Source organism: Petaurus breviceps, unplaced genomic scaffold (genome assembly GCF_028583685.1).
Source record: "Petaurus breviceps papuanus isolate PSGF00001 unplaced genomic scaffold, PetGlider_PUasm1.0 80, whole genome shotgun sequence".
Classification (NCBI taxonomy): domain Eukaryota; kingdom Metazoa; phylum Chordata; class Mammalia; order Diprotodontia; family Petauridae; genus Petaurus; species Petaurus breviceps.
In genome coordinates, this window is record NW_027186540.1 from 20,464,369 (window position 1) to 20,489,528 (window position 25,160).

Genomic DNA, 25,160 nt, shown 5'->3' on the forward strand with positions numbered 1-25,160 from the left:
ATATATATATATATATATATATATTTTACATGCAACTGGGAAATAAGATATACAGGCATTGGGGTATGGAGATCCATCTTGCCTTACTGGAAAGTCGGAGAGGTGATGGGGGAGGATATAGGAGGGAGCAGACTGGGGGAGGGATATACAGTGGGATCGCTGTTTTATAGTGGTGGGTAGGGGAAAGATGGGGAGAGAATTTGTAACTCAAAATCTTGTGGAAATGAATGATGTCACCTAAACACAAACATAAAATTTAATTTAAAAAAAAAAAAAGAATGCTGTGGCTCTCCATGCTGCTGTGGCTTATTAAGTTCTTTGCTTTTATGATGGAATGGGCTTACTGGTTTTGGGATTTGGTTTTTCTGGTGTCTGAATAAATGTTTTGCTTCTGTCTTATGTGTAGAGAGTCTGTTATGTTTCGCTATCAAGCAACTATACTGGTATATTTATAGTGATATCTGGTGCTGTGAATATTGTATTGGCACTACAAAGTCTTACAAAGAAAAGATAAAATATTCCTTAATTCACAGAATTTAAAAGGATTGTAGATGAAAACAGTTTGACATCTTTCTAGATATTTATAGGATTTAGAGCTGGAAGAGACCTCAGAAGTCATCTATTTCAACTCCTTTACTTTACAAGTTAACTGACATGCCAAAAGTTCACACAGGAAAGAAGGTGTAGAGCCTAGATGAACTTTTACTTTTTGAAGATCAGGAAATTAAGACTGAAAATTGAAGTGACTTATCCAGGATAAATATTGCTCTTAAATGATGGAATCCATGACTTAGAACAAATTTTAAAATTCCTTGTCCAGTGTTCTCTTAACTATACAATAAGACAAGATTAAGGCATACAAATTAACCTTTTCCCTATTTTCCTGTCAATAGACTGGGAAATTTGCCTGTGTAATAAAAAAAAATTTTTAAATCAGATTGTGGGGAAATAAACTCTACTATAAGCAAACTACATACTCCTGCTTTAGAATACTTGTTCTAATAGACGAATGCAGAACCTCAACTAATTATAAGACATTTCTACTTCTCTGAATCACCTTTTCCTCCATCTCAACTGAAATTTCATCGATGTAAAGAATTTCTTCAACAGATACAGACTACAAGATCTCCTTTAACAGTCTTAGATATCTAGGGCATTGAGGAATTAAATCTCTTGCCAATGATCACCTAGTTAGTATGTGTGTCAAAGACTTGAACAGTCTTGCTAACCATTAACTATACCACAGTGCCCCACACCTTTTAAATCAGCTTAATAAAATTTCATCTAGGGGCTTCCAATTTTGACCTCCACAATGAGCTACTGAAAATAACATTGAAAATGCCCAAAGTCAGGAGATGGAATGTTTTGTTCTAAGAACAGCAAGTAGGCCACTATTAACGGATCAAAGAGTAGTGGTCAAGTGTAACAAGACTGAAAAGGGGAAGGGGATGTGAGGTTATTAAGGGTCTGATCACCAAACAGTGCTGTATACTTGATACTGGATGGGATAGGGAGCCAGTAGAGATTATCAAGTGGTAGGGGGGAAAGGGGAAGATGTGTGACATGGTTGGGTATGTGCGTTTGGACAGCTGAAGAGAAGACAGACTGAAACAGGAAAAGACTGGTAAGCAGGCTGACATAAAAGCATGCTGTTGCAATAGCCAGGTGAAACTGACAGGCCCTGACAACAGATTAGATATGGCAGGAGAAAGGAAGAGTTGAGAATGATACTGACGTTGCAAGCCTGGGAAGATTGTGAAGATGGCAGTACCCTCAACAGAAATAAGGAAGTTTGAAGGGGAAAGTTTTGAGGGCAGATATAATGAATTCAGTTTTAGACATAATGAGCTGAAGATACCTAACAGACATCTATTTTGAGTTGTCTAATATGCAGTTGGAGATTCAAGACTGGAGATTAGTTAGCATAAACAGACAACAATTGACTCCATGGGAGCTAATGAGATCACCAAGTTTAAAAGTATACAAGGAGAAACAGAAAGGGCCCAGGACAGACTACTGATGAGCAAACAAACTCTGACCTGACACATTTACAACTTAAGCCAGTTTGACCCTCCTTAAGAAACCTGGGAATCCACTGCTCCTGGGGACTATTTATCATACTGATGCCAGACGGAGTGTGGTCACCTAATGAGACATTTTAACCCTTCTGTACATTAGAATTTCAGAGTCTTCATCACCACCCTCAGTATCCCCAGTATTACAGGCATGTACCACCACCCCTCCCAGAAAGGTTCTACTGTAACATTTAAGAAATAATGCTTTTAGGGGCGGCCAGGTAGCACAGCGAGTAAGAGCACCGGCTCCAGTGTTGAGAACACCTGGAGATCAAATCCTGGGCTCAGACACTTGGCTCCCACCCAGAAACACCTGGCCGTGTAACCTTGAGCAAGTTACTTAACCCCAATTGCTTAGGGGCGGCCAGGTGGCTCAGCGAGTAAGAGCATCGGCTCCAGTGTCAGGATCACCTGGATCAAATCCGGGCTCAGATACTCAGCACCACACCCAGAAATAATAACTGGCCGTGTAACCTTGAGCAAGTTACTTAACCCCAATTGCTTTAAAAAGTAAAAAAAAAAAAAAAAAAAAGAAATAATGCTTTTAGGGGCAGCCAGGTAGTAGCCAGGTAGTACAGCGAATAAGAGCACCGGCCCCAGAGTCGGGATGACCTGGGATCAAATACAGGCTCAGACACTTAGCACCCACCCAGAAACACCTGGCCATGTAACCTTTAGCAAGTTACTTAACCCCAATTGCTTAGGGGCAGCCAGGTGGCTCAGTGAGTAAGAGCACCGGCCCCAGAGTTGGGATGACCTAGGATCAAATCTGGGCTCTGATACTTAGCACCACACCCATAAATAACTGGCCATGTAACCTTGAGCAAGTTACTTAACCCCAACTGCTTTTAAAAAATAAATAAATAATGCTTTTAAACAAACTTTAAGCCCACAATTTGGAAGCTAATTCATCAGATCCTACTTTATGACACACAGTGTATTAAATGTATTTTGTCCAAATATTTCACAAAAATTAATACAAGTAACTCAGACTATGTAATAATGAATTTTGTTTTTATAAAAGGTATCTCTTTTTAATTGTGGCAATTATTTCATGAGAATTAAGCAACCGACACTGGTTCCATTAAAAAAAAAAAGTTTTTCATTACCCTCTTCTTGGTTGAAAAAAGTTTAATTTGTTATCTTTTTTAGTTCCATTTTGCAAGCCCAATCTTACTTTATATTCCACTAGTACTGTTCTTTATAATTTCAATCTTTCTATAATCAAGTGTTTTCCTTAGAGCTGCTAAATTCTCTTCAGAGACCTCATTTTACTATTAATGATGACTCAATTCCTCTGATTTTTGATTGCACAAAGGAAATTGTGTTTTTACTTTAGTATTTTAGACTATAAAAGGAAAGGAGATGGAAAGGTTCAACTACACTGCTTCAAAATTTTAAAAACTGAATATAAAACTAGATAATCAAACAATTTCCACATATGGAAGAGGACTCAAAACCCTTTCTAGTCCAACTTATACATGAACAAGAATTTTCTCTTTAATTCACACTTGACAAGTGATCATCTAAACTTTAAAGATTTTTGGTGGTTTTCCTTACAAGTCTAAATGTCTATTTGTAACTCCCATTCATTGCTCCAGATTCTGCCTTCTGAGATCATGAAGAATAAATTTATTTCTTCCACATGATAAACCTTGAAATATTTATTAACAGCATGTTCTCAGTAAGTCTTATCTTCTCCAGGCTAAAATCCCCAATTACTTTAGTGATTTTTATTTAGGTGATACAATTTCAGGGCCCTTCACTATTCTGGCTGTCCACTCTAAATACTCTCTAATTTAATAAATATCCTCTCCCAAATGGAGATGTCTAGAACTGAACACAACACTCCAAATGTGGTCTGACCAGAACAGAGCACAATAGAACTATTCCCTTCCTAGTCCAAGACATTATGCCTCTTAATTAAGCTCAAGATTGCACTTCCTTTCTAGGTTACCATGTTTCTCTTCCTTTAGTAATATGTATATTCCATTAACTAAACTAAGGAAATAAAATAAGTAAGGAATAATATATATTATTATAACTAAGGAAATAAAAGATTTCTTTTTGTGTACCATACTGAAACTCCAGTAGCACCATTTTAAGATTAAAAAATCTGAAAATATTTAATTGCTTAAGTTAAAAAACCCTACACACTGTATATTTCTACTTAATTCATTTAAATAACAACATCAGAGGAGCAGAATTCCAAATAAGTAACAGTTTACCATGCAAAACTATTAAATTATATAGCACAATGTCCAAGGGATATCTGTTAAACTTAAAAAAAAAGTCAACCATACCCTACACAGCAGGATAAGACATGTGTATGTGTATGTGTGTGTGTGTGTGTGTACATATAAAACAAACTCAAAAATCGATGTTAGAAATACAAAGAAGCATTTTTCCTTTTTATATAGAAAGGTAAAAAAAATTTTCAGTCAACAGAACAATTTGTGACAAAATAGATGTTTGACTACATAAAAAATATAAATGTTTCTATAGAAAGACAATGTATTTATTTATTTTCTGGATGCATTAAGAGATTTATTGACATCTTGAAATCAAAAGTGAATGGGAAGAAAAGTAATTCACACCTATGCAATACCAGTCAACATATACTTTCAGAATGCTAGAATGGACCACATCAGAGTTGTAAAGTGTTCTCACAAAAATGTATACATCATTCCAATATAGCAATTAACATTTTCTCCCTAAAAATGAGGAAGAGATACAGACATCCTTAGAACACATAATAATCAGAAAAGACAATGTATTTAAAATAAAGAATAGCAGATCAGGGAAAATGAGTCGCAAGTGAGATTTAAAACCTGACATCTTGAACACCTAAGGAAATAAAAATGGGAATTCTTAATCTATAACAGATTAAGTCAATAAACAATTTTCACATGAGAAAAATACACTGAAAATCATTTGGAAGAAAGAGAGGAAAATCAAAATCACTCTGAAGTACCTACACTTCACATCCATTTAATTGGTGAAAACAACTAAAAGCAATAAAACTCCATGCAAGTATACACTCACATTCATTGCTAGTAGAACTACCAACTTGTGGGATCTTTTAGAGAGTGCTCTGGCAGAACGTGGTAAATTACAAAAACAATTACGGCCTCTGACCTAATAATTCCATTACTAGGAATACATCATGAATTATTATCAAGAACAAAAAGAACTATCTCCTAAAAGATTTTCATGGCAGCATTTTTTAACTGTAAAAAATTGGAAGTAAACTAAATATTCAACAGTAAAATTATAGTTGAAATATTGTGGTTAACAAATGTAATGGAAAATTATAATGCAGAGACTGAAAATATGAGAATAAAACACAATGGTCTTAGAAGGACTTTTATGAAAAAATAGAAAAACACCCACACCAACAATAATCATGAAAAAATGAATTAGGAATCAATGGACAAATAAAATTTAATAGAGCTATGGGGATCGTCATTTTTCATGCAGAAATTAATTGTGTAAATAGTTACTAAGAAAGCTTAATTGTTTGATGTTAGATGTTAAAACCTTTTTAAAATATCTTTGCTTTTAAAAGAAAAACAATGACAAGTCTGAATGTGATAAGTTTATGAATATTGACACAAAGCTACTTAAAATTATAAATGCATCCAAATGACTTTTAATATGCAAATGTAAAGTTTATGTGCATTCCTAATTTTATATTTTGTTAGTCCATTATTTCAACCTAAGGACATCCTTTTAGATACTGATTATTCTATCATCCAACATGTACTATCCTTCCCAGTTTTCCCCCCTAAAACTGCTAATAGATGGCAAAGTGAAAATACACAAGTCATAGCCAAAAAAGAAAAATACAAATTCCAAATTTAAAAAACAAGAAATGTAATCACCAAAGTCCTGAGCTCCTATGCTAAAGAGAAATTATTAATGATGAATAGGAAAACACATAAATACAAAGGAACCTGTCAGAATTACACAAAAAAACAAAAAGAAATAAAGGATTCTAAAATAATACTAAAAAGTAAAGACACAAAATCAAGAATCTTATCTTGGAAATTTGAACATTAAACCTACAGTGAGGAAAAATGGACTTTAGAAAATTGGTTACTTCTACTTATAAACTCTTAGCCAAAAGGAATAGATAAAAGAAACTTATCAAGAAAGGGAAGTAAATAAATTTTAACACATTCAAAGAGCTAAAATTATACAATAATCAAGTCTTCTGAAAAAGGACTGTTAATACCTTCTAATGAAACCCCAGACATTAATCAAATGTAATGTTTTAGATATTTTACCCTATAGTTCTACTTTACTATGTGGGCATGAGACAGAGATTTCAAGAAAAAGTTTTACCCTTTCTTTAGAGGCCATGATATGCCAGGAATAAAGTCAAGTTCAAAAAAGTAAGTCCACAAGGAAATCCCTCTTGTTGGAAGGGGTTTTTAACAGAGTCCCTTTGTGGGAAGATGTCTCCTCAAGGCCAAGGATAACATACACATACATGTGCATATATACATATATAACATGGTCAGGTGGGGTTTCCCCCCATCCATTTAAACTCCTCCATACAAGCTAAAATGGTGGTTTTTTGTTTGTTTTTGGAGGGCAATTGGGGTTAAGTGACTTGCCAAAAGTCACATGGCTAGTAAGTGTGTCAAGTGTCTGAGGCCACATTTGAACTCAGGTCCTCTTGACTCTGGGGCCGGTGTTCTATTCATTGTGCCACCTAGCCGCCCCTAAAATGGTGTTTTTGACGTTCTTCAAACACATCATTCCATCTCCTGCTTCCATGACTTTCTTTGCAAGGGCAATCTCCCATTCCTGAAATACGTGCCCTCCTGACTTCCTTCTTTTAGAATCCCTTATTTCCTTCAAAGTTCAACTTATATGCCAACTCCTAGATTAGAGCTTTCCTTGGCAAAATTATCTTGAATTTATTTTGTCTATAACATGTATGTAGTACTTATATAGGTGCATGTTGTCTCCCTAGTAAAATGTTAAGTTCTTCAAGTTGCTTCAATTATTTCTTAGTATCCTTGATACCTAAACACAGTCTCCTGGTACACATTAAGTGTTAATAAAATGCTAAAATGCTTAATAAAGTATTAGAATCACGGGTAAAGTTGGGACAAGGTGATCCAACTACATATAAAAGGGGGAGAGAGGTCTGAGACCAAATAGCCCACCTACAATGGGTTTCATTGCTTTTTTTCCTACTTTATTCTTTCCTCTAATGGGGGGGGGGGAAGAAAAGAAAAGAAACCTTGTAAAAGGAAATGGCAGGCAGAAAAAAAATCTAGTAATCACAGCTATACATGTTAATGGAATGAATATGCTCATAAAACAGTGAAGGACAGTACAACAGATCAAAAAGCAAGACCACCCATTCAGTGTTTACAAGAAATACAAATAAAATATTGATAGTTAAAATGAAAGATTGAACTAAAATCTGTACCTTTACAAAAATTGACCACATACTAAGAAATAAAGAATCCAAACAAGTGAAGGCAAAAGCATTATATACATTCTTTGCAGGTAATATAGGAACCAATAAGGAAAACTTGAAAATAAAGATCAATGAATTGAGCATACACCTCCAAAAACTATGAAGCAAATAAACTAATAATCCCAAAACAAGCAGAAATACACAAGTCTTGAAAATTACAGAAATATAATTGAACACAAAAAGACTATGGAAATAATAAATTGAATCAAGAGCTATGTTTTTTTTTTAAAGACCCATCAAACATACAAACCATTTGCTTGTCTAATCTCTAGATCAGAAGTGAAAGAGAAAAAGAAAATCTTTACTGCTTAAAATTTGCATTAACAAATCTACACTTAGTGATATACCAAACTTCCAAGGGGATTTACTCTGTAGAATTAAAGACAATTTCAGATTCTTTTCTAATTAAAAAGTTTTACACAAAATCAATTTAACAATAAGAAAAAAACCTAAAAAATCTCTTAGAAAAAACAAAAGGTAAATAATCTTAAAGGAAGTAATAAAAAAGTGGGAATGAAAGGTCCCTAGTATTACAAGATCTCCAAGTATACAATAAATTAGTAATTATCAAAAATATTTTTTTTTCTGGTTAAAAAGAAAAACACATCACTGGAATAGAACCACAGCAACGCACAGAGTTAATGTTCGATAAATCCAAGAATCTAAATTAAACAAAGGGCTCCCAAATTAATAAGAACTAGAACAAAAAAATTTAAAAGCAGTTTGGCAGCAATTAGTTTTATATGAACATCTTATACCATATCCCAAAATAATTTCCTAGGGGATAAGTGAACTTAAAATAAAAGGTCATGTCATAAAAACAAAACTAGGAGAGTGGAAAGAATTGCCTTCCTTAGCTATGGTTTGGGGAAGAATACATAACCAAGACAAGGGATAAAGGACAAAAGACAAAGCAATTTTTTAATTATATAAAACTAAAAAGCTTTGCACAATCAAAATCAATTTGACAACTGAGAAAAAATCAACAGGAAATTCAAGGGAGAGTCTTTCTATCAAATGCTCCAGATAAAGCACTGAGGCCAAAATATGTAGTTAATTAATAGCCCTTAGTGGATAAGTGGTCCAATAATATAACATTTTGAAAAAGAGAAATGGAACTATCAACTACCATAAAAAAACATATTTCAAGTCATGAATAAGAGAAGTGCACCTTAAAACAATTTTAAGGTTTTTACCCCATACCCAGCAAATAAGGAAAAATTATAAAAAATGGAAACAATGTTAGAAGGGCTATGGGAAAATAGGTGTATCAATATGCTTCAGGTGAAGGTGTGAATTTTGTCCAACCATTTTGAAAAACAATTTGGAACAATGGTAGTCAGATTCCGCCCCCCCCAAACCAAAATATTAATAACAATACTTTTTGTGGTAGAAAAACACCAGAAACAAAGTAGGCGCCAATTAGAAAATGGCTTAAAACTGTAATATAAATAATGGAATAGTACTATATTACATATATATACTATAAGATAAATATAAGAAATTTAAAGAAACCTGGTAAAACTTACATGAAAAGATGCATAATGCAACTATGCATAACTAAGAGAATATATACAATGACCACGATAAAATAAAGGGAAACAACACTAAAAGACATCAGAATTCAAAACAAAGTGACCAATCTTGACTCCAGAGGCCTGACTGATGATGAAACATACTTCCTTTCCGTTGAAAGATGGTAAGACTACAGATGCATAATGAGGCAGATGCTCTCGGACATAAGTCTATGTGTCAGTTTGTTTTACTTAACTGTACTTCTTTGTTATAAAGCGTGGGGTGGAGGGTGGAGGAAGAGGTGTTCTAGAAAGTGCTGATGACTCTAAAAACCATTAGAGCTTTTTTAAAAGAAAATTATATGAGCAGAACAATATAAATAGTAATAACTGATAACCTGTCATAAGCTATAAATTTAATTAAACTAAACAAGACCATAAAATAATTGCATTTTGTTCAATTATTATCTTTACTGTATAAGTAAGCCCTAGTCAGTTTCACTGCCTTTTCTTCCCTCTACCTAGTATGCTGTTACCAAAACTTTCTCAAGAATAATAATAATGACAGCTAATATTCATATACTAGCTATGCAAAGCTAGGTTGTAAAGAGCTTTAAAAATATCTCATTTTATCCTCATGATAAACCCTGGGAGGCAGGTACTATTATCACCATATTACAGACGAGGAAACTGGGGCAAAGATCAAAGGTCTTGCCAGAGTCACAGTTGTTTAAGTGTCTTAGGTCAAATTTGAACACATGATCCCAACGCTATCCACTATGCCACCTAGCTGCCTCTAAACATTCTCTAAAAGCTATGAATATTATACCCCCCAATTTCCCATCAAATCCAAATGTCTGACCACTTTTAAGTATTTAACCAAATACTACCTTGAATAATTTTTTTTGTAAAAACCTGTATCTTCTCATTAAAAAGTAATCTCTAGCTTTTCAAAATGTTGGAGAAGCAGCCAGACTTAAGTACATGAATCTTCCAACCACTCCTCTTTGGTTGACCATATCTTCCCCTATTTTGACTATGACACTCAGTGTTTGTGTGACCATGTTATGTTTACCTACTTCTAGTCTCTCCCCTATACAGTTCATCTTATATCACATATATATACAAAATATATTTATGATAAAATTGGGGAAAAGGAAAGGTAATAAACACATAATACTATGGCATATTTTTTAAACAAATATAACCATTTAAGAATTATTCTACAAATATTCTATAAACTTCAGTAATTTAGCAAGTACAATATAATTTTTTTAAAGACAATCAACAGAAGCTCATATGTTAAATCCCATCATAAAAAACTTTTATACTGGGAAGTCCATTTGCCTATGAATTCTGATTAAATTTAATTCAATAAATTAGCTCTTCCACAGCATTCATGTCAATTTTTCTTTAAAAAAATATGAACATGAGAGATTTTTTGTTAGCGATACTCACTAAAATCTCTACCCTTTTTACAAAGGTTTCAATACAAAGGGGATTCTTTGCTTAACACTGTCTACATAATTGTAGTTAGGTTTTCCCTAAGTGTTTTGACCATGTTCAAAATGCTTATAAATGCTGACTTCTCTTTACACAAGAAACACCTTCACCATGCAGGTAAACCCCTGAGTCTCAGAGCAGTCATTATTGTCATCACCACTTAGAGACTCCCCTCTCCCAAGCATGTTGTACATCAAACCTTTCTTATAATAAAATTAGTTCCCACACTCTGAAGGTACAAGAACTATGTAGTTATTCTGATTCCACTGATTTACCCCATGACTGAAGTTTGCCTTTTTTTAACCTTCAGATTTGTATGAGGTTTTGACTTTGCATTTATTTCTCTGCTGTTATCACTTAATTGGCTTAACAACAGTTTGAGTAATGAGAATGACCTAAAATGATTTATTCTAGAAATGATAGTTAAACACATCTATCAACTTCTGTAATTTTTAAAGGAAATAAAATGTTTTATGTAGCAAAAAAAAAAAAAAATAGATAATCAACATTTCATTCTCAAATGTCCTATCAAAGACTTCCCAGAAAGTTAACATCCAATTACTAGCATTCATACCTTCTCCATATTTTGCTTAGTGGGGTGAGTAAATTCATTTAAACTTTTATTTTTAACTTTTAACTAGCAAGGAGAGTTTTTTACTTTTATGCCCTTAATGCCAAAAATAATGGGGTGAAAAAATCCTGCCATTCAGAGAATACTTATAATCCCTTCCGGGCTCAACTATGTACCATCCCCTCAACTAAAAACTATTTTCTTTCTCAATTCAAATATTCCTAGACCTCTTTCTTTCCTATGTTCCCTATTCATATTATAATAGCTGGGTATACATGCTGTATCTTTATATCCCCTTTTCCCCATAATTATAAGCAAAGGGCTATTTCGTTTCTCTCTTTTAAATCCCGTCAACAATATAATAGTACCAAAAAATCTTAAGGAATTGCCTGGTGCACCAAGAGGTTAAGTGACCAGCCCAAGGTCACACAAGGATTAAGTGTCAGAGGACTAGCTTAGAAAAAACCTTTTAGCTCTTTTCCTGGATGACTATTAGGTCAGTCTAAAACATTTCATTCAAACAATCTTTCTACCCTTATTCACGGAGGTAAAAGTTTACAGGCAAAGATGATAAAAAAAAAAGAATAAGTTTTAAAGTATTATTCCATAAATTATAATTTTAGTTCAACAAAATTACTCTATACACTATTTCTGTACTTTTTTCATTATCAGTACCATGAAATAGCATTACCACTATGATAACATCAAAGCATGGCTAAATCTTAAAAGATTATTTGAACCTATCTACAAGGCTCCTCTCATTTGTTCAACTGTATTATTTTAATTGCTATATGCTATTCAAAAAAATCAAAACAAGAATTTATCCTTATTAATATTATAAAGACTTGCTACAGATAGTACAATATATTGGCACTGGATTTATTAAATTCTTCTAACTCATAAATACAAATATATGTTTTAAATTTTTCCCCTAGATTAGATGATTGCCTTCATTTACAATATTGTTAACACTTTCTATTGTTAATTTCTGATATGGAATTTTCTGCTGTTTCTCCATACTTGAATAGCTACTGTTTACATAGCACTTTAAGATTTACAAAAGGCTTTTCTTACAACAACCTTGTGAGGAGACAGTACAAGGATCTTATTTTACAGATGAGTAAACTGAAGCTTGCCCATTGTCACCCAATTAGCTAGCACAGGAACCAATAAATTGTAAACATTTTTCAAGATTCACCTACTAAAAACTTCTAGCCCTAGGTTTGCCACTAAAAAGCTATGCAATCTACCCACCCACCTTTAGACTTCAGTTTCTCCATTTATAAAACAATGGTGTTGAACCTGCTGACCTAAAGCCCGTTGCCACTGCCAGTACTACTACATAAAATCCCTTTCAAAATGTATTAAGCTATCTCTAACCCCTTTACTCTTCTTTTCTCAACCACTTAAAGATGGATAGATATGACCCTCTCTCTCTTCACATGTCCACATTCTCTCCAAAAAATGTCTCATAGATTCAACAATCATCTTTACATCAACGGTTCCCATACATACATACATACATACACACACACACACACACACACACACAATTTACACAACTTCCCTCTCAAACACCAGAACCACATAGCACAGATTTCCACCAAAAGACTCATTTGTATAATGCACAGCCACAACCTAATAGGCAGAAAACATACAGATCCATATCCCAAATTTCTGCAGAGCACTTGATCAAGGCAGAAGACAAGGGTTTGGACCCTATATGCAATGTAACCTGAAGCAAGACACAATCTCTTTGGGCCCTCAGCCAGTATCTTCAACCAGTGCAATATAAATTCTGAGGAGAGATCCCGATGGTGCAGTGGAAAGAGTGCTAGATGTGGAGTCAGAAGACCTGAGTGCAAACTCAAGCACCGCCAGTCACTACCTCAGTGATCATGGGCAAGACACCTCATTTCTCTAGGTTTCAGTTCCCCCCCACTGCAAGACTGAACATTTGAGGACCTCTTGAGTCTTTCTGAGCCCAAAATTTATGGTCCTATTATAAGAATGATTTTGGTTTTTTGTCATAACTCTAGCAGATTGGCTTGCATATAGTCCTTATATATCAGTTAGTGGAATTTAGACAAATCTGTATAACGAAGGGTTGCACTAAATGATTTCTAAGGTTAAAGCCTATGGGCTTATAAATCCCTTTCTATGGCGACAGATGACCGATAAGTTTTAGAGGTTTTATTTACATATATCTACACATATGCCGATCTCATGAGAGAAAGAAACTGGCATCACAATGTCTGACAATCAAGTCTGGCTACCTCTTAGTCAAGAAAGAACATAAAGCAATCAGATAAGTTCCTTCCTTTTGGTTTTAGAGTTGGTGTGATGAGATAGACCTTAGTCATCAAACCTTGAAACTGGAGTCACCAAGCAATGCCTTACAATTATGGATGCAAACTGAGATTGACACTTTTTATTTCTCTCTCCCTAAGCAGTGATATACTCAGAAATAAAATAGTTTAATTAATAATTTACCCCTGGAAGGTCTGTATCTAAAATCCAACGTACAAGTGTTTTCTTCCTCAGGGCAATGGGAGAAAAGTGGTCTCTAACACAATTCAGGTAAGGAAGAAAATTTCAAAGGAATCCAACAAAATATCCAAATGGTATTTCACATTTCCCTAAAAAGATACTAGTACTGGGAACCTGAATTTGAGGTAATGATCATAAATCGACAGGTACCAAATCACTAAATTATGTAATCCTTCGCCTTCATAAAGGTCTCAAGAATCTAAAGTGAAGTAGATAAAAGTATTCAAGGAGAGCTAGAACAAAAAAACAAATGGAGAGATGAGCAAAGATTAAAACTCCTCTATTTCCTTCATTAGTTAGCACTGAAAAAAAATTATTAGCACTAAAAAAAATTATTTCTGGAAGCTTGCATTTTAAAGTAAACATCATCCATTCTGACACAGTAAAAACAAAAATAAAAATAGGACCTCCTCAAATCCCAGTTACTGTTAAGAATGACCCCATCTCAAATTGTCTCAACATAAAGAAAATTCTTATCAAAAGAAACAAAACAGCAAATAACTTATTGACATTTTTCTCCTAAGTGTATTTCTATTTCTCAAATAAAAAGCACAGAACAATAATGAATGAAACACACAAAGCAAAGAGAAAACGGCCATTTCCAGCGGGTAGGGTTAAAACACTTGCCATACACTTATTTTTTCCTCTTTGGCAAAACTTTATCACTTCAGCCCAAATCTACTATTTTCCACATAAGCTTCAAACTGTGGTCATCAACATATCTTTGTTCCTTATCTTGTTACTGGTTTCACAGGGAAAAAAAAGAAAGAAAAAAAAAAAAGAAAAATCACAAGGCACTGTAAAGTTATCACAATTCATTATAAGATCTAGTATCCACCTTACCTACATTTGAGTAAGGAATTCTGCTCTAAAGCTTTAACCACAAGTCAGAAGCTTTGGCCATAGGATAACCTGAACCTTAAAAGAAATATATTTACCCTCTCCTTTTGGATGTTTTCAACCCAGCCCTTTCTGTGGATGCCAGCACTACATCTTTTTCATTTTCTAAATATAGTTATGAGACTATTTGCTCCCTCAGGAGCAAAATCCTTCCCAAGCAGATCTCAGCTCTTAACCCCCTCTCCCCAAACCACCACCACTGGAAGGAGTAAGCACATCCCAAAGTCCCGCTTCCTCTTCCATTCCCCAGACCTCCAGGGTTTCCAACGCCCCAGAGTCTTGCGCAATATCCGTAGGAGCAACAGCAGCCACCGGCCACCTCCCACCGCCTCCTCCCAGGACGGGAAATAATTCTTGAGGGGTCATTGTCCAGAAAAAGGGGGGGGGAAGAAGAATAGTAAATTGAAGGATGTTGCCTTTATTGGCTCCCCTTCTCCAGCTATATAACCTCACTAATCTACCTGCAGACAACTTTATGTCCTTACCCCAGTCGGTAGAGAAAATGGGGGGGGGGGGGGGTTAAAGGGGAGGAAGAGTGAGGAAGGTTATCTCCCAGTTCAGGCCTCCAGCCCACAGTACCATCGCCTCCGCCCCATCAGAACTATTGTTCCCAAGTTCCCCACCCCCACCCCGGATAGGAAGTGATATTCACATCCCCTCCATAGCCTTCAACAAAATCCCCTAGGAAAAGGCTTCCTTCAGCATTACTTCCCCTCCTCACACATACATATTCACATCCCCTCCATTGCCTTCAACAAAATCCCCTAAGAAAAGGCTTCTTTCAGCATTTTTTCTCACACACACACGACCCTAGTTACCATCGCCTCAAGTGTGGGTTCTAGGGAGGTAAGCTATGGAAATCTTTGTACATGTTATGTCTCAAGGAGATGCCTTCTCCAAACGTTGGGGAAGAACCTGAGATATCCAGGCATGACCAAGTCCTTCCTCCCAATAACCACCAAGAGCTTGAAAGCCACCTAGGAGTTTAATGCGCCCTACACACCAATTTCACCCTCTCCTCTCTTTTCACTCCACCCTAGGAAACGCAGGATAGGGAAGAAAACGACAACCTGAAGCACCCACTCCCTTGACCCTTTCCAGGCACTCCAATGAAAAGGCTGGGCTGGCAGAGGAAGGGGGACTTCAGGGCAGGAGAGAAGGTGCCAAAGCCACTCACCCTCCACTTACCCCTGTCCCCCAGTCAGCGCCTCAGGGTGCCCGAGGCGGGGGGCTCGGGGGAACAATAGGTGGTCTCCAAGACTGGGGGGGGGGGACACCGTCTCACAGCCACTCCCGCTGCACTGGAGGGGGCTGGGGGAGGGACAAGAGCTCAGGGCGGCGGCTGCCCCACCCCCCACGGCCCCGGGAGCCCCCCCCACGCCCGGCAGGTTGGCGTCTGCCCCGCCGCCCCTGGCTCTCGCTGACACCCCCTCCTCAAGCACGGGCACCCACACAAAGCGACCCCGGGCAGGGTGGGGGCGGTGCGAGGCAGAACTCACCATGAAGTCCCGGGCGAAGTTGTCTTCCCCATTGTGGTCCGGACTCTTCATGGCCTGGACCCTCTGGATGAATTTCCTCAGGATCTCCACTTGTTCCATCGCCTCGCGTCCTCCCGGCGGCTGCGGCCGCTGGCCCCCCCGCCGCCGCCCGCCCGCCCGGCGCAGAGCGCGCTCCGTCTTCCCCAGGTCGCTCCCCCTTCCCTCCCCCCCCTCCCCGCCCGACCACCGCCTGCCCCAGCGGCCCCTCCCGGCCACCCACTCTCCCGCCAAGCCCAGCCGGCAGCGGCAGGGGAGGCACCGGTGTCCGGCTCACACCCGCACAACTTCCAGGAGCCGTACACTGGGGGAAGCGCCGCGTCTCAGCACCAACCCCGGCCCCCAGCTGGTTCCATCCTCCTTCCCCGCCCTCCTTCTCCGCCTCCGCCAGAGACGCCGCCGCCGCCTCCGGGACGCGACTCCCTTAGATTGCCCAGCCCCCTCCGCCCCGCACAGCCGACCTCTTTCCCCAGGAGCGCGTCCCCGCCGCCGCCCCGACGCGACGCGCGGCCCCGCGACCGCAGCCCCGCCCCAAACGGAACTCTCTGTCAATCGCTCCAGCCCTTCTTTTCTCTTCCAATCTCCGACTTAAGGTACGCCCCCCCGCTCAATCCTTCGGGCTCCAACTGGCTGGAAGAGGCGTCGGTTGACTGGTGGAGCGATCACCGCTCTCCTTCCGGGGCCGGGGTTCCCGCCCCTCCACTACCCTGGTGGTGAATTAGCTATCCCGAGAATTTTCTCTCCAGGTTATTATAGCCCCCCCCTCCCGCGGTAGAATTGTTCTTGTAATCTTTTAGGGCTTTGCCCTGATGGGGCCCAGTAGGACTTTTGTTGGGTTGAGAATATCTCCCTCCCCATACTGAGGAAAAGTGCATTTCCGAAACTGTTTAAGCTTCCTCCTTCCCCTTCTCCCCGCCCTCAATCACTAAACTGGAACTACAATTCCCAGCATGCAACGTTGGTGGCGAGAAAGGGAGCCGAAGTGTAAGGGGGTAGTGTCTGTGAGGAGTCCTGGAAGGAGTGGGGCTTGCTGGGAATTGTGGTTCTTGTGTCTATGTCAAAACCTGCATTCCCCAAACCGTAGTCAGGTATTCAGCAGCCATTGACTCTTCCTCTCTGTTTCCTGGTGCTCGGATAATCTGGACGGGTTCACTAGATGGAGGTGAAACTCTTTTGGGGGGAGCTTACCTGTTCCCCTCAGCCACCCCATTAAGAAAATGCTCATACTAGCTAGGTTTAGTCGTAAGGTTGGGAAATGTGTCACCTTTCGTATAGACCGAACAACCGCAGCATTGCTTTAAATCATAGCATACTTAAGTTTTAAGTACGTGAAAGGATCTTTGAAATCAACTCATATTAACTCATTTATAAAGAGTTTTGAGATTTACAAAAGATTTTTTCTCACCACAACTCTGTGAGACAGTTGCAAGTATTATTATTCCCATTTTAGAGATAAGGAAATGGGAACTAGAGAGGTTCAGAGACTTGCCCCAAGGTCACCAAACTAATCTTCAAATACCCAGATTTTTGAACTCTTTCAACCTTCTCACTGAGATCTGTAAACCTGAAGAAAACAGGCATTGTGTTGTAACGGATAGAGATCTGGCCTTGGACTCAGGAAGACATGGGTTAAATCCTACCTCTACCTCAGTAGTGTCAGTCACCAAACACTTGTTTGCCCAAACCCTCTAAGGCTCATCTAAGTTGCAGAAAGGTTCCAGTCTGCGTTAGAAGAGGGAGTTCGTTACCAGGAGCTCCCTAAACAGATGAAATTATGGATCCAGTCCAAAAAAGATGTTATGTATATAATAAAATGTATGTATTGTGTATGTAAATATAATTTACATTGTGTGTGTGTGTGTGTGTGTGTGTGTATTGTGGAAGGGACTTGAGTGTCCATCTAATTCAACCCATATACGAAAGAAATCTATTCACATCCATGCAAGTAGTCATCTGCTTGAAGACAAGTCCAGCACTTCTAAGACAATCCTAAAAGACAGTAGTAATTATTAGGAAGTTTTTTCTGATACCAAGCCTGAACTGACCTCTGCAATTTTCACTTGGTTCCTGGTTCTGTCCTGTGAAGCCAAAAAGAACTATTTGAAGACATTTGAAGAAATATTTTCCCCACTCCATACCTCCAAGTCTTCTCTTCTCCAGGCTAAACATAGCCCTTTCCTTCAATTAATCCTCATAGATCATAGACTCAAGGCCATTCACCATCTTGTTTGCCCTCCTCTCCAAACTCTGCACACCCATAATTAAGCACGATTCTCCCCATAATGTCTGAAGAGGGCAGAGTACAGGAGGATGACCATCACCCTATTTCTGAAACCTATGGGTCTCTTAATGCAGCTCAAGATTGCATTAGACTTTTTTTGGCTGCCACAGCATACTGCTGATTCATATTGAGTTTGCAGTTCACTAAAAACTTCCACATCTTTTGAAGAACAACTACTGTTTAACTATGTCCTACCCTCCTCCCACCCCAACCCCTATCTTGGCTTTGGAAGTTGATTCTTTTTCCCACCAAGTGTGAGACTATGTTTCTCACTATTAAATTTTATCTTGTTAGATTCAACCCACTGCTCTGGCCTGTGGTGTTAAATTCAAATAGAAATGGATCCCTGGGGGCCACACATTGACTTAAAACCCACAAATTAATATTACCTATGCTGTATTTTTACATATTTTATTAAACATTTTCCATTTACATCTTAATCTGGCTCAACCACACATGGAGTCCTATAGGCAGCCAGTTTGACACCTCTGCTCTAGCCTGTCAAGATTCTTTTAAATGTTATTCTTGTCTATAGTTTGATTGTCCTGTGTTCATTACATTTGATCATATAAAATAACCTCATGAGAAAAATACAAAGCAATTGAATTTGGAAATTAAGAAGATACTGGTGACTGTGAAGAGTGCAATCAATATAGTGGTGGAATCAGAAACTGAATTTCAGTGGGATAAGTTAAGAATGAATGAGAGGGGCGGCTAGGTGGCCAGTGAATACAGCCCTGGGGTCAGGAGGACCTGAGTTCAAATGTGATCTCAGACACTTAACTCTAACAAGCCCTGTGACCTTGGGCAAGTCACTTAACACCAATTGCCCCTCCAAAAAGCAAAAAAAAAAAAAATGAATGAATGAATGAATGAATGAGAAAAGCAGGTATAGACAATTTGTTTCAGAAAATTAGCAATTAAAGTAAAAAGAGAAATAGCCCTTAGATTTGAGGGAGGGGAATCTGATCAAAATTTTATTTTGTTTATTTTTCCCATGATAAGGGAGGACTGTACATATTTGAAGAGCATATTTGAAGGTCCCAGTGGATAGAAAGGATTTGAAGATGTTAGTTACTGGTCCTTCAAGGATTTATATCCTGACACTTTACTTTTCTTCTTCTCTTCTCTGGTCTAATTTTTTGATTGTTTCATTGCTCATTAGCCCCACTATTTGGAATAATTTGTCAAGAAGCAGAAAAGAATATGAATGCAAATCAGCCAGTCTTGCTACCTTTCCAGAGCTCTCATTATAGTTTCAGTGAGAAAGAGATTGAATCTAATTTTCCAAAAGAAGTTTCAGATTCATCTTCCTATTTCAAGTTCCTAGTACCCCTTTCTACACATTAGCACTGGTAATAATGCTTTACACTTGCATAATAATTTTAATTTTCAAAACACTTTCATAGCTATTATCTCAGAAAAGTTAACATTTTGTGGCTTTCATAGCATTATAACTCTAAAATTGTGAATTACTTTTATTGTTTCTTATGTATCTGGGAAGCAATTTGATAGAATTTTTCTCATCTTATAGGTGAAGATACTAAAGAAGAAGGATCTGAAATGACTTACACAATGTTAGAAAATACACAGCAGAAGAAAGACCAGAAACCCACAGGGCCTGAGTTTCTAGCTTGTTGCATAAACTACTGAGTCATTATGCTTTTGTACTGGAATAATTTATGTGAAACTAGAAAAGAATATTCATTCTATTCCTGAGTATCTCCCTAGTAACACCTTTAAAAGAGAATAGATAGATAGATAGATAGATAGATAGATAGATAGATAGATAGATAGATAGATAGATAGATAGATAGATGAATTAAAGGTTGGATTAGATTGATAGATAAATGATAGATTAGATTACAGAAGAATAAAAAATTATATATCAATAAATTTTATAGATATAGATAGATGGATTACAATTCATTCTAAACCCCTGATACAGGAAACTGGCTGATCCTTTCTAAATTCTAATTGGTGAACTTAAAGGAGGAAAAATAGAAAGAGATCTTTTTGCCTAGGCCACCCTGAATCTTCCTCCCTCACCTCCTTTATGAAGTGGTCACAAAGAAGGATTGGTTTTAAAAAAAGGAATGTGAAATTCTTTTAGGAATTTTACATTAATGCACATAGAAAACATATTTGCTATTGTTGGATTTCTAAAAAAGACACTATAGATGCAGCAGTCTGGTCGTGCCATTCCCTTACTATTGTCATTTAAAGGAATGTGAAAGAGATTTATGATTTTATTGAAATACAAAATTCTCTGATGAGAAAATTCCCAATCCAGGTATCTCTCCACTATGCCACACTACCTCTTGTCTATCTATCTGTCTGTCTATCTATCTATCTATCCCCTTTAAAACCTAGTTACAGACTGTATTTCTAGGCTTACTGCACATTACCCACTCTGCATTCCAATTCAATCTTTATTCTCTTCCTAGAGCTTGGTATTACAGTTCCTGCCTTCATGCTTTTGCATACCTGAAATGAACTTCTAGTCTAGGTCTTTTATAATTTGTAGCTTTATTCGGGGCTCAGTTTATATACCCATTCCCTTGGAAAACCTTTTCTTATCTTTGCACCCTCCAGAGATCTCCTGTTTACAATAAGCTCCTAAAGGGCAGTGACTGTTTTTCATTTTGTCCTTGTATTCCCAGCACTTAAGATGATGACTTATGCATTTTTGTTGTTGTTGAGTAGTTTCAGTCCTGTCTTGCCCTTCATTGACCCTATTTGGGGTTTCTTGGCAAAGATACTAGGGTGGTTTCCCATTTCCTTTTCCAGCTCATTTCACAAATGAAGAACTGAGGTAGAGTTAAGTGACTTGCTCAGGGTCACACAGCTAGTAAGTGTCTGAGGCCAGATTTGAACTCAGTAATATGAGTCTTCCTGACTCCAGGTCCTTCAATCTATCCACTGGGCCATGGTACTTAAGAAATGTTTGATTGGGGGAAACAACCTTTATCAAAAGCACTTATTCCAATGCCAATAGAGAAAAAGGGGAGCATTACTTCTCTCCTTGATCATCTACAAGAGTAATACCATAATCTTAGACATATGGCACATTCAGATGGAGAATTATAGGGAGAGAGAATGAATTTTCTATTACATTCCTATTAAATTTACTTTCCTAGTGCTTGATATTTTGAAATGTTTTTTGAATGCTTTGTATAATTTATCCTCAGAGCTTTGCATCTGTGATTTAAATATCCTGGGTTACTTTTGTACAGTATGAAGCATAGAACATGATTTGTTCACAATCACACAGCTAGTTAGTAACAGCACTGAATGAAACAAAAGCCCTTGCACTGAGGGTGCTCCAAAGTATGTCATGCAATAAATGCTAACTGCAGCTATAATTAATACTAATTACAAGACAAGGTAATATCGTAGGGCCATGCCTCTGACTTTTCTTATTGTCTTTCATATTTCCTACGCTATTTTATTTACTAGTGACTGAGAGGCAGCCTGGCTAGTGCTTAGATGATCAAATCCTGCCCTTGACATATGCTACCATGTGACCATGTGTAGGTCATGACCTCTCAGTGCCCCCAGGCCACATTCTAAAGCCATAAATTGCAGGGATCAGCAGATCTCTACCCCAGGAGTCATTCCCCTTAAGTCTGTGGAATCACAGGTCTGGAACTCTCTAGACACCTGTCCCCCAATACCAAATACAAAGTAAAAGCATTTCTGTTCAAAAACTTTTTCAAAATAAAATACTATAAGATCATCTAGTTAATATCCCTTTAAAATAATGATATTTGGTTTCATTTTGAAAAATTCATTGGTTTCTTTACTCAGAAATGAATAATGGCCCAAGTTCCTGAAATTATTGCTCTCTAAATGCAATATTGATTTAGTTCAGGCAAATTAAGACAGTGTCTCTAACTTTTCCTTCCTTCTTTACCTGTTTCTGAAGCTATTATCAGAAAAAGCCATTTTTAGTCAATGATCACTGGGCTCTTTAAGGAAAAAGGTAATCCTTATTCAAAGAGCACATTCTTTTTCCTGCTTCTTAAACATTAGCCATTCTTAGGTGTGAAAAGCTTCTCTTTAATTATTTTTTTCACTTGTCATTATAGATTTCAGGGCTGCAGCTAGCCCCCTAATTACCTAGCCCATGTTCAGATATAAATAATTAGTGTTTTTACTGAACTGTGCTGAATAAAAATCTACAGGGAAGAATTTCATTTCCAAAGTTCTGTATAACATTACATGGAAATCTTTTAATGCCCATGGAATTCCATGAGGTACACTAGCTTGCATATTATGTTTCATTCAGTGAAATCATTAGGTGATTACTTCCTAGCCTCAGGGAGTATCACATGACAAGATGCCCATTTTATAGTCATATTAAAGTTCATTTGGTACCTGAGAAATTTGTTACATGTGTCTGTTTACTACCTATTGGACTGTTTACTTTCTGTTATAACATTTCAACTACTAAACATTTGCTATTTTAAAATTTATTTTAATATGACATCAGTTACTTTTTAAAACAACAGTAAGCTATTTAAAAACTTCAGCTTTATTTTTATCTGTGCTCTTAAACATTTTCTTCCATTTTAACATATAATCTTTTTTGTTTATCCTAGCAATCATTTCCCCATTTATCTGTTTTATTTCCTATAATATATTTTTGAGAGCTCTAATTATTAGGGAGTGTTTCCTTATATTTAGCCAAATCTCTATAATATTTCTAAGTCCCCATAATTCTGCTTAAATATTCCCTGACTCACTTCACCAACTCCAAGTTGTCAGCAAACATTCTTTAATTTCTTTTTCTACATGGAAGCTTGAGTCTTGTGAGATTTAGTGTTCTTTCAACAAAACTTAGTTTGTTCTCTACTTAACCTCAGCTCTCCCTAACTGATCTTTGTATTACACAATTGCATCAATACTATTTTAAGTATATTCATAATATGTAACACAGGATCATGTGTCTAATAATTGGGTCATGGAGTGGTTTTATTTGCAATAGACTGTTTGCAAGACAGAAGTTAAGGAATAACTAGAATGGTATCTCTTTAGCACCTAACCGAATGCTCTGTATACAGTTATTGTTGTTAAATCATTTACAACTCTTCATGACCCCATGTAGGGTTTTATTGACAGAAATACTGGAGTGGTTTGCCATTTCTTTGCCAGCTCATTTTACAGGTAAGAAAACTGAGGCAGAGTTAAGTGACTTGCCCAAGGTCATACAGTTAGTGGGTGTCTGAGGCCAGACTCAAGCTTTCCTGACTGGAGGTCTAACACTCTATGCACTGTGCCACCCTCGCTGCCCCCATCTCTATACAAAATAGGTGCTTAATAAATGGTTGTCTAATTCAATTGAAAGAACTGACGCATTTGCTTTGAAACATTAGATTTGGAGTCAGATGAGTAGGGTTCAAATTCTACTTCTACTTGCTACCTGGGTGACTTTGAGCAAATTACTTGAGCTCTCTGGGCCTCAGTTTCCTCATCTGCAAAATGAAAGTATTGGACCAGATCACTTCTGAGGTTCATTCTAGCTCTAAATCTGTGATTTTATGATTCTGTCAATTGAATTAATTCAAACAAAAGAAATATCCTAGAATATTTAAAAATTAACTTAAAAAATATTGAGGTGGGTATTTTTTTCTTAAACATAAAGCATAAAGCTACTTAAACCTTTTAAAAATCCAAATGTTGTATTAGGATGTTAAAAACAACCTCAGTATCCTTCAATGCATAGATAATTTAAAAGTGGAGAAACATGTCTTCAAGTCTTCAAGAACATTTACTATTTCTAACACAACGTCAATTATTTTAGGGAATAAACAATTTGCCCCCAAATAGAGCCAATAGCATTTGACATACTCTCTTCTTGGCTATCTGACTAATGTCATTTTATGATGCATTGCAAGGTTATGGGTTGGGAGATATCTTTACAAAGGGAGGAAATCAGCCTGACCCTACTCCCTGCCCCTCTTCCCACCCACCCTTACCCTGCTCCTACCTTAGACAACAATGCTATGTGGAGTTGTGAACTGGCCATCAGGCTTGTCCGTTCAACCAATGAAGACCACCCTGCATGCCAATATACATCACTTCATCAATATATACAGGTATTGGCTATCACACCAACATTCTAATTGGAACCTTGGGGTTGGTGAGTTTGATTAGCTCCTCATTAATCAGATTCTATCTGCTCAGCATTTCTCCTCTCATCATTAGCATTTCCCAACCTTCTGTTTCCTTAATTCCTGTTATTGACCTAGACCTAAACAAACACTTTTCTCTGTTCTCCTCACTCTATACCCTTAAAAAAAAGTTTTATTTGCCTTTTGCTTTTACATCATACTGATTTCCAGACATACACCTATTGTATTTTCATTGTAATAAGAAAAAATAGTTCAGCAAAACCAACTACTACAGTGCCCCTAGTCTAAAAGTATGCAAAATTCCAGGGCCATTGTCTCCCACCTATCTAAGGGAAGCCTCACACCTTTTTTTTTATTCTCTAATCCCAATCTAATTAAACCCAACCTCTCCTCATGCTCCCCTTCTCATACTCATATGACCCTCATTCTGCTAGGACAACTCCCCTAGGCCTTTGAACTTCTGTTTGAAATGCTCATTATACCTCCAGACATGAACAAAAACTTTCCACTTGACGGCACCCTACCATCCACTTCCATCTCCATGCCCTTTTGCCTGTATTCCACTAGAACCAGTGTTTTGCTAGAACTGGGATC

At 37.3% G+C, this 25,160-nt stretch overlaps 1 protein-coding gene across 3 annotated transcripts in view; it reads right to left on the reverse strand.

Moving 5' to 3' along the window:
- Window positions 1–16,582, reverse strand: part of LOC138176038 (tyrosine-protein phosphatase non-receptor type 12-like) — a 140,265-nt gene extending 123,683 nt beyond the window's left edge. For 2 of the 3 annotated variants that reach the window (XR_011172149.1, XM_069106775.1), the window contains exon 1: window positions 16,113–16,275. Coding sequence is in view for 2 of the 3 variants with exons in the window: in XM_069106775.1 (XP_068962876.1) it covers window positions 16,113–16,211 (99 nt within the window). In the remaining variant the exon portion in view is untranslated. Of the gene's footprint in view, window positions 1–16,112; window positions 16,276–16,563 lie in introns of those variants that run through there. The other variant, XM_069106777.1, reaches the window with a different exon arrangement.
- Window positions 16,583–25,160: the final 8,578 nt, after the last annotated feature.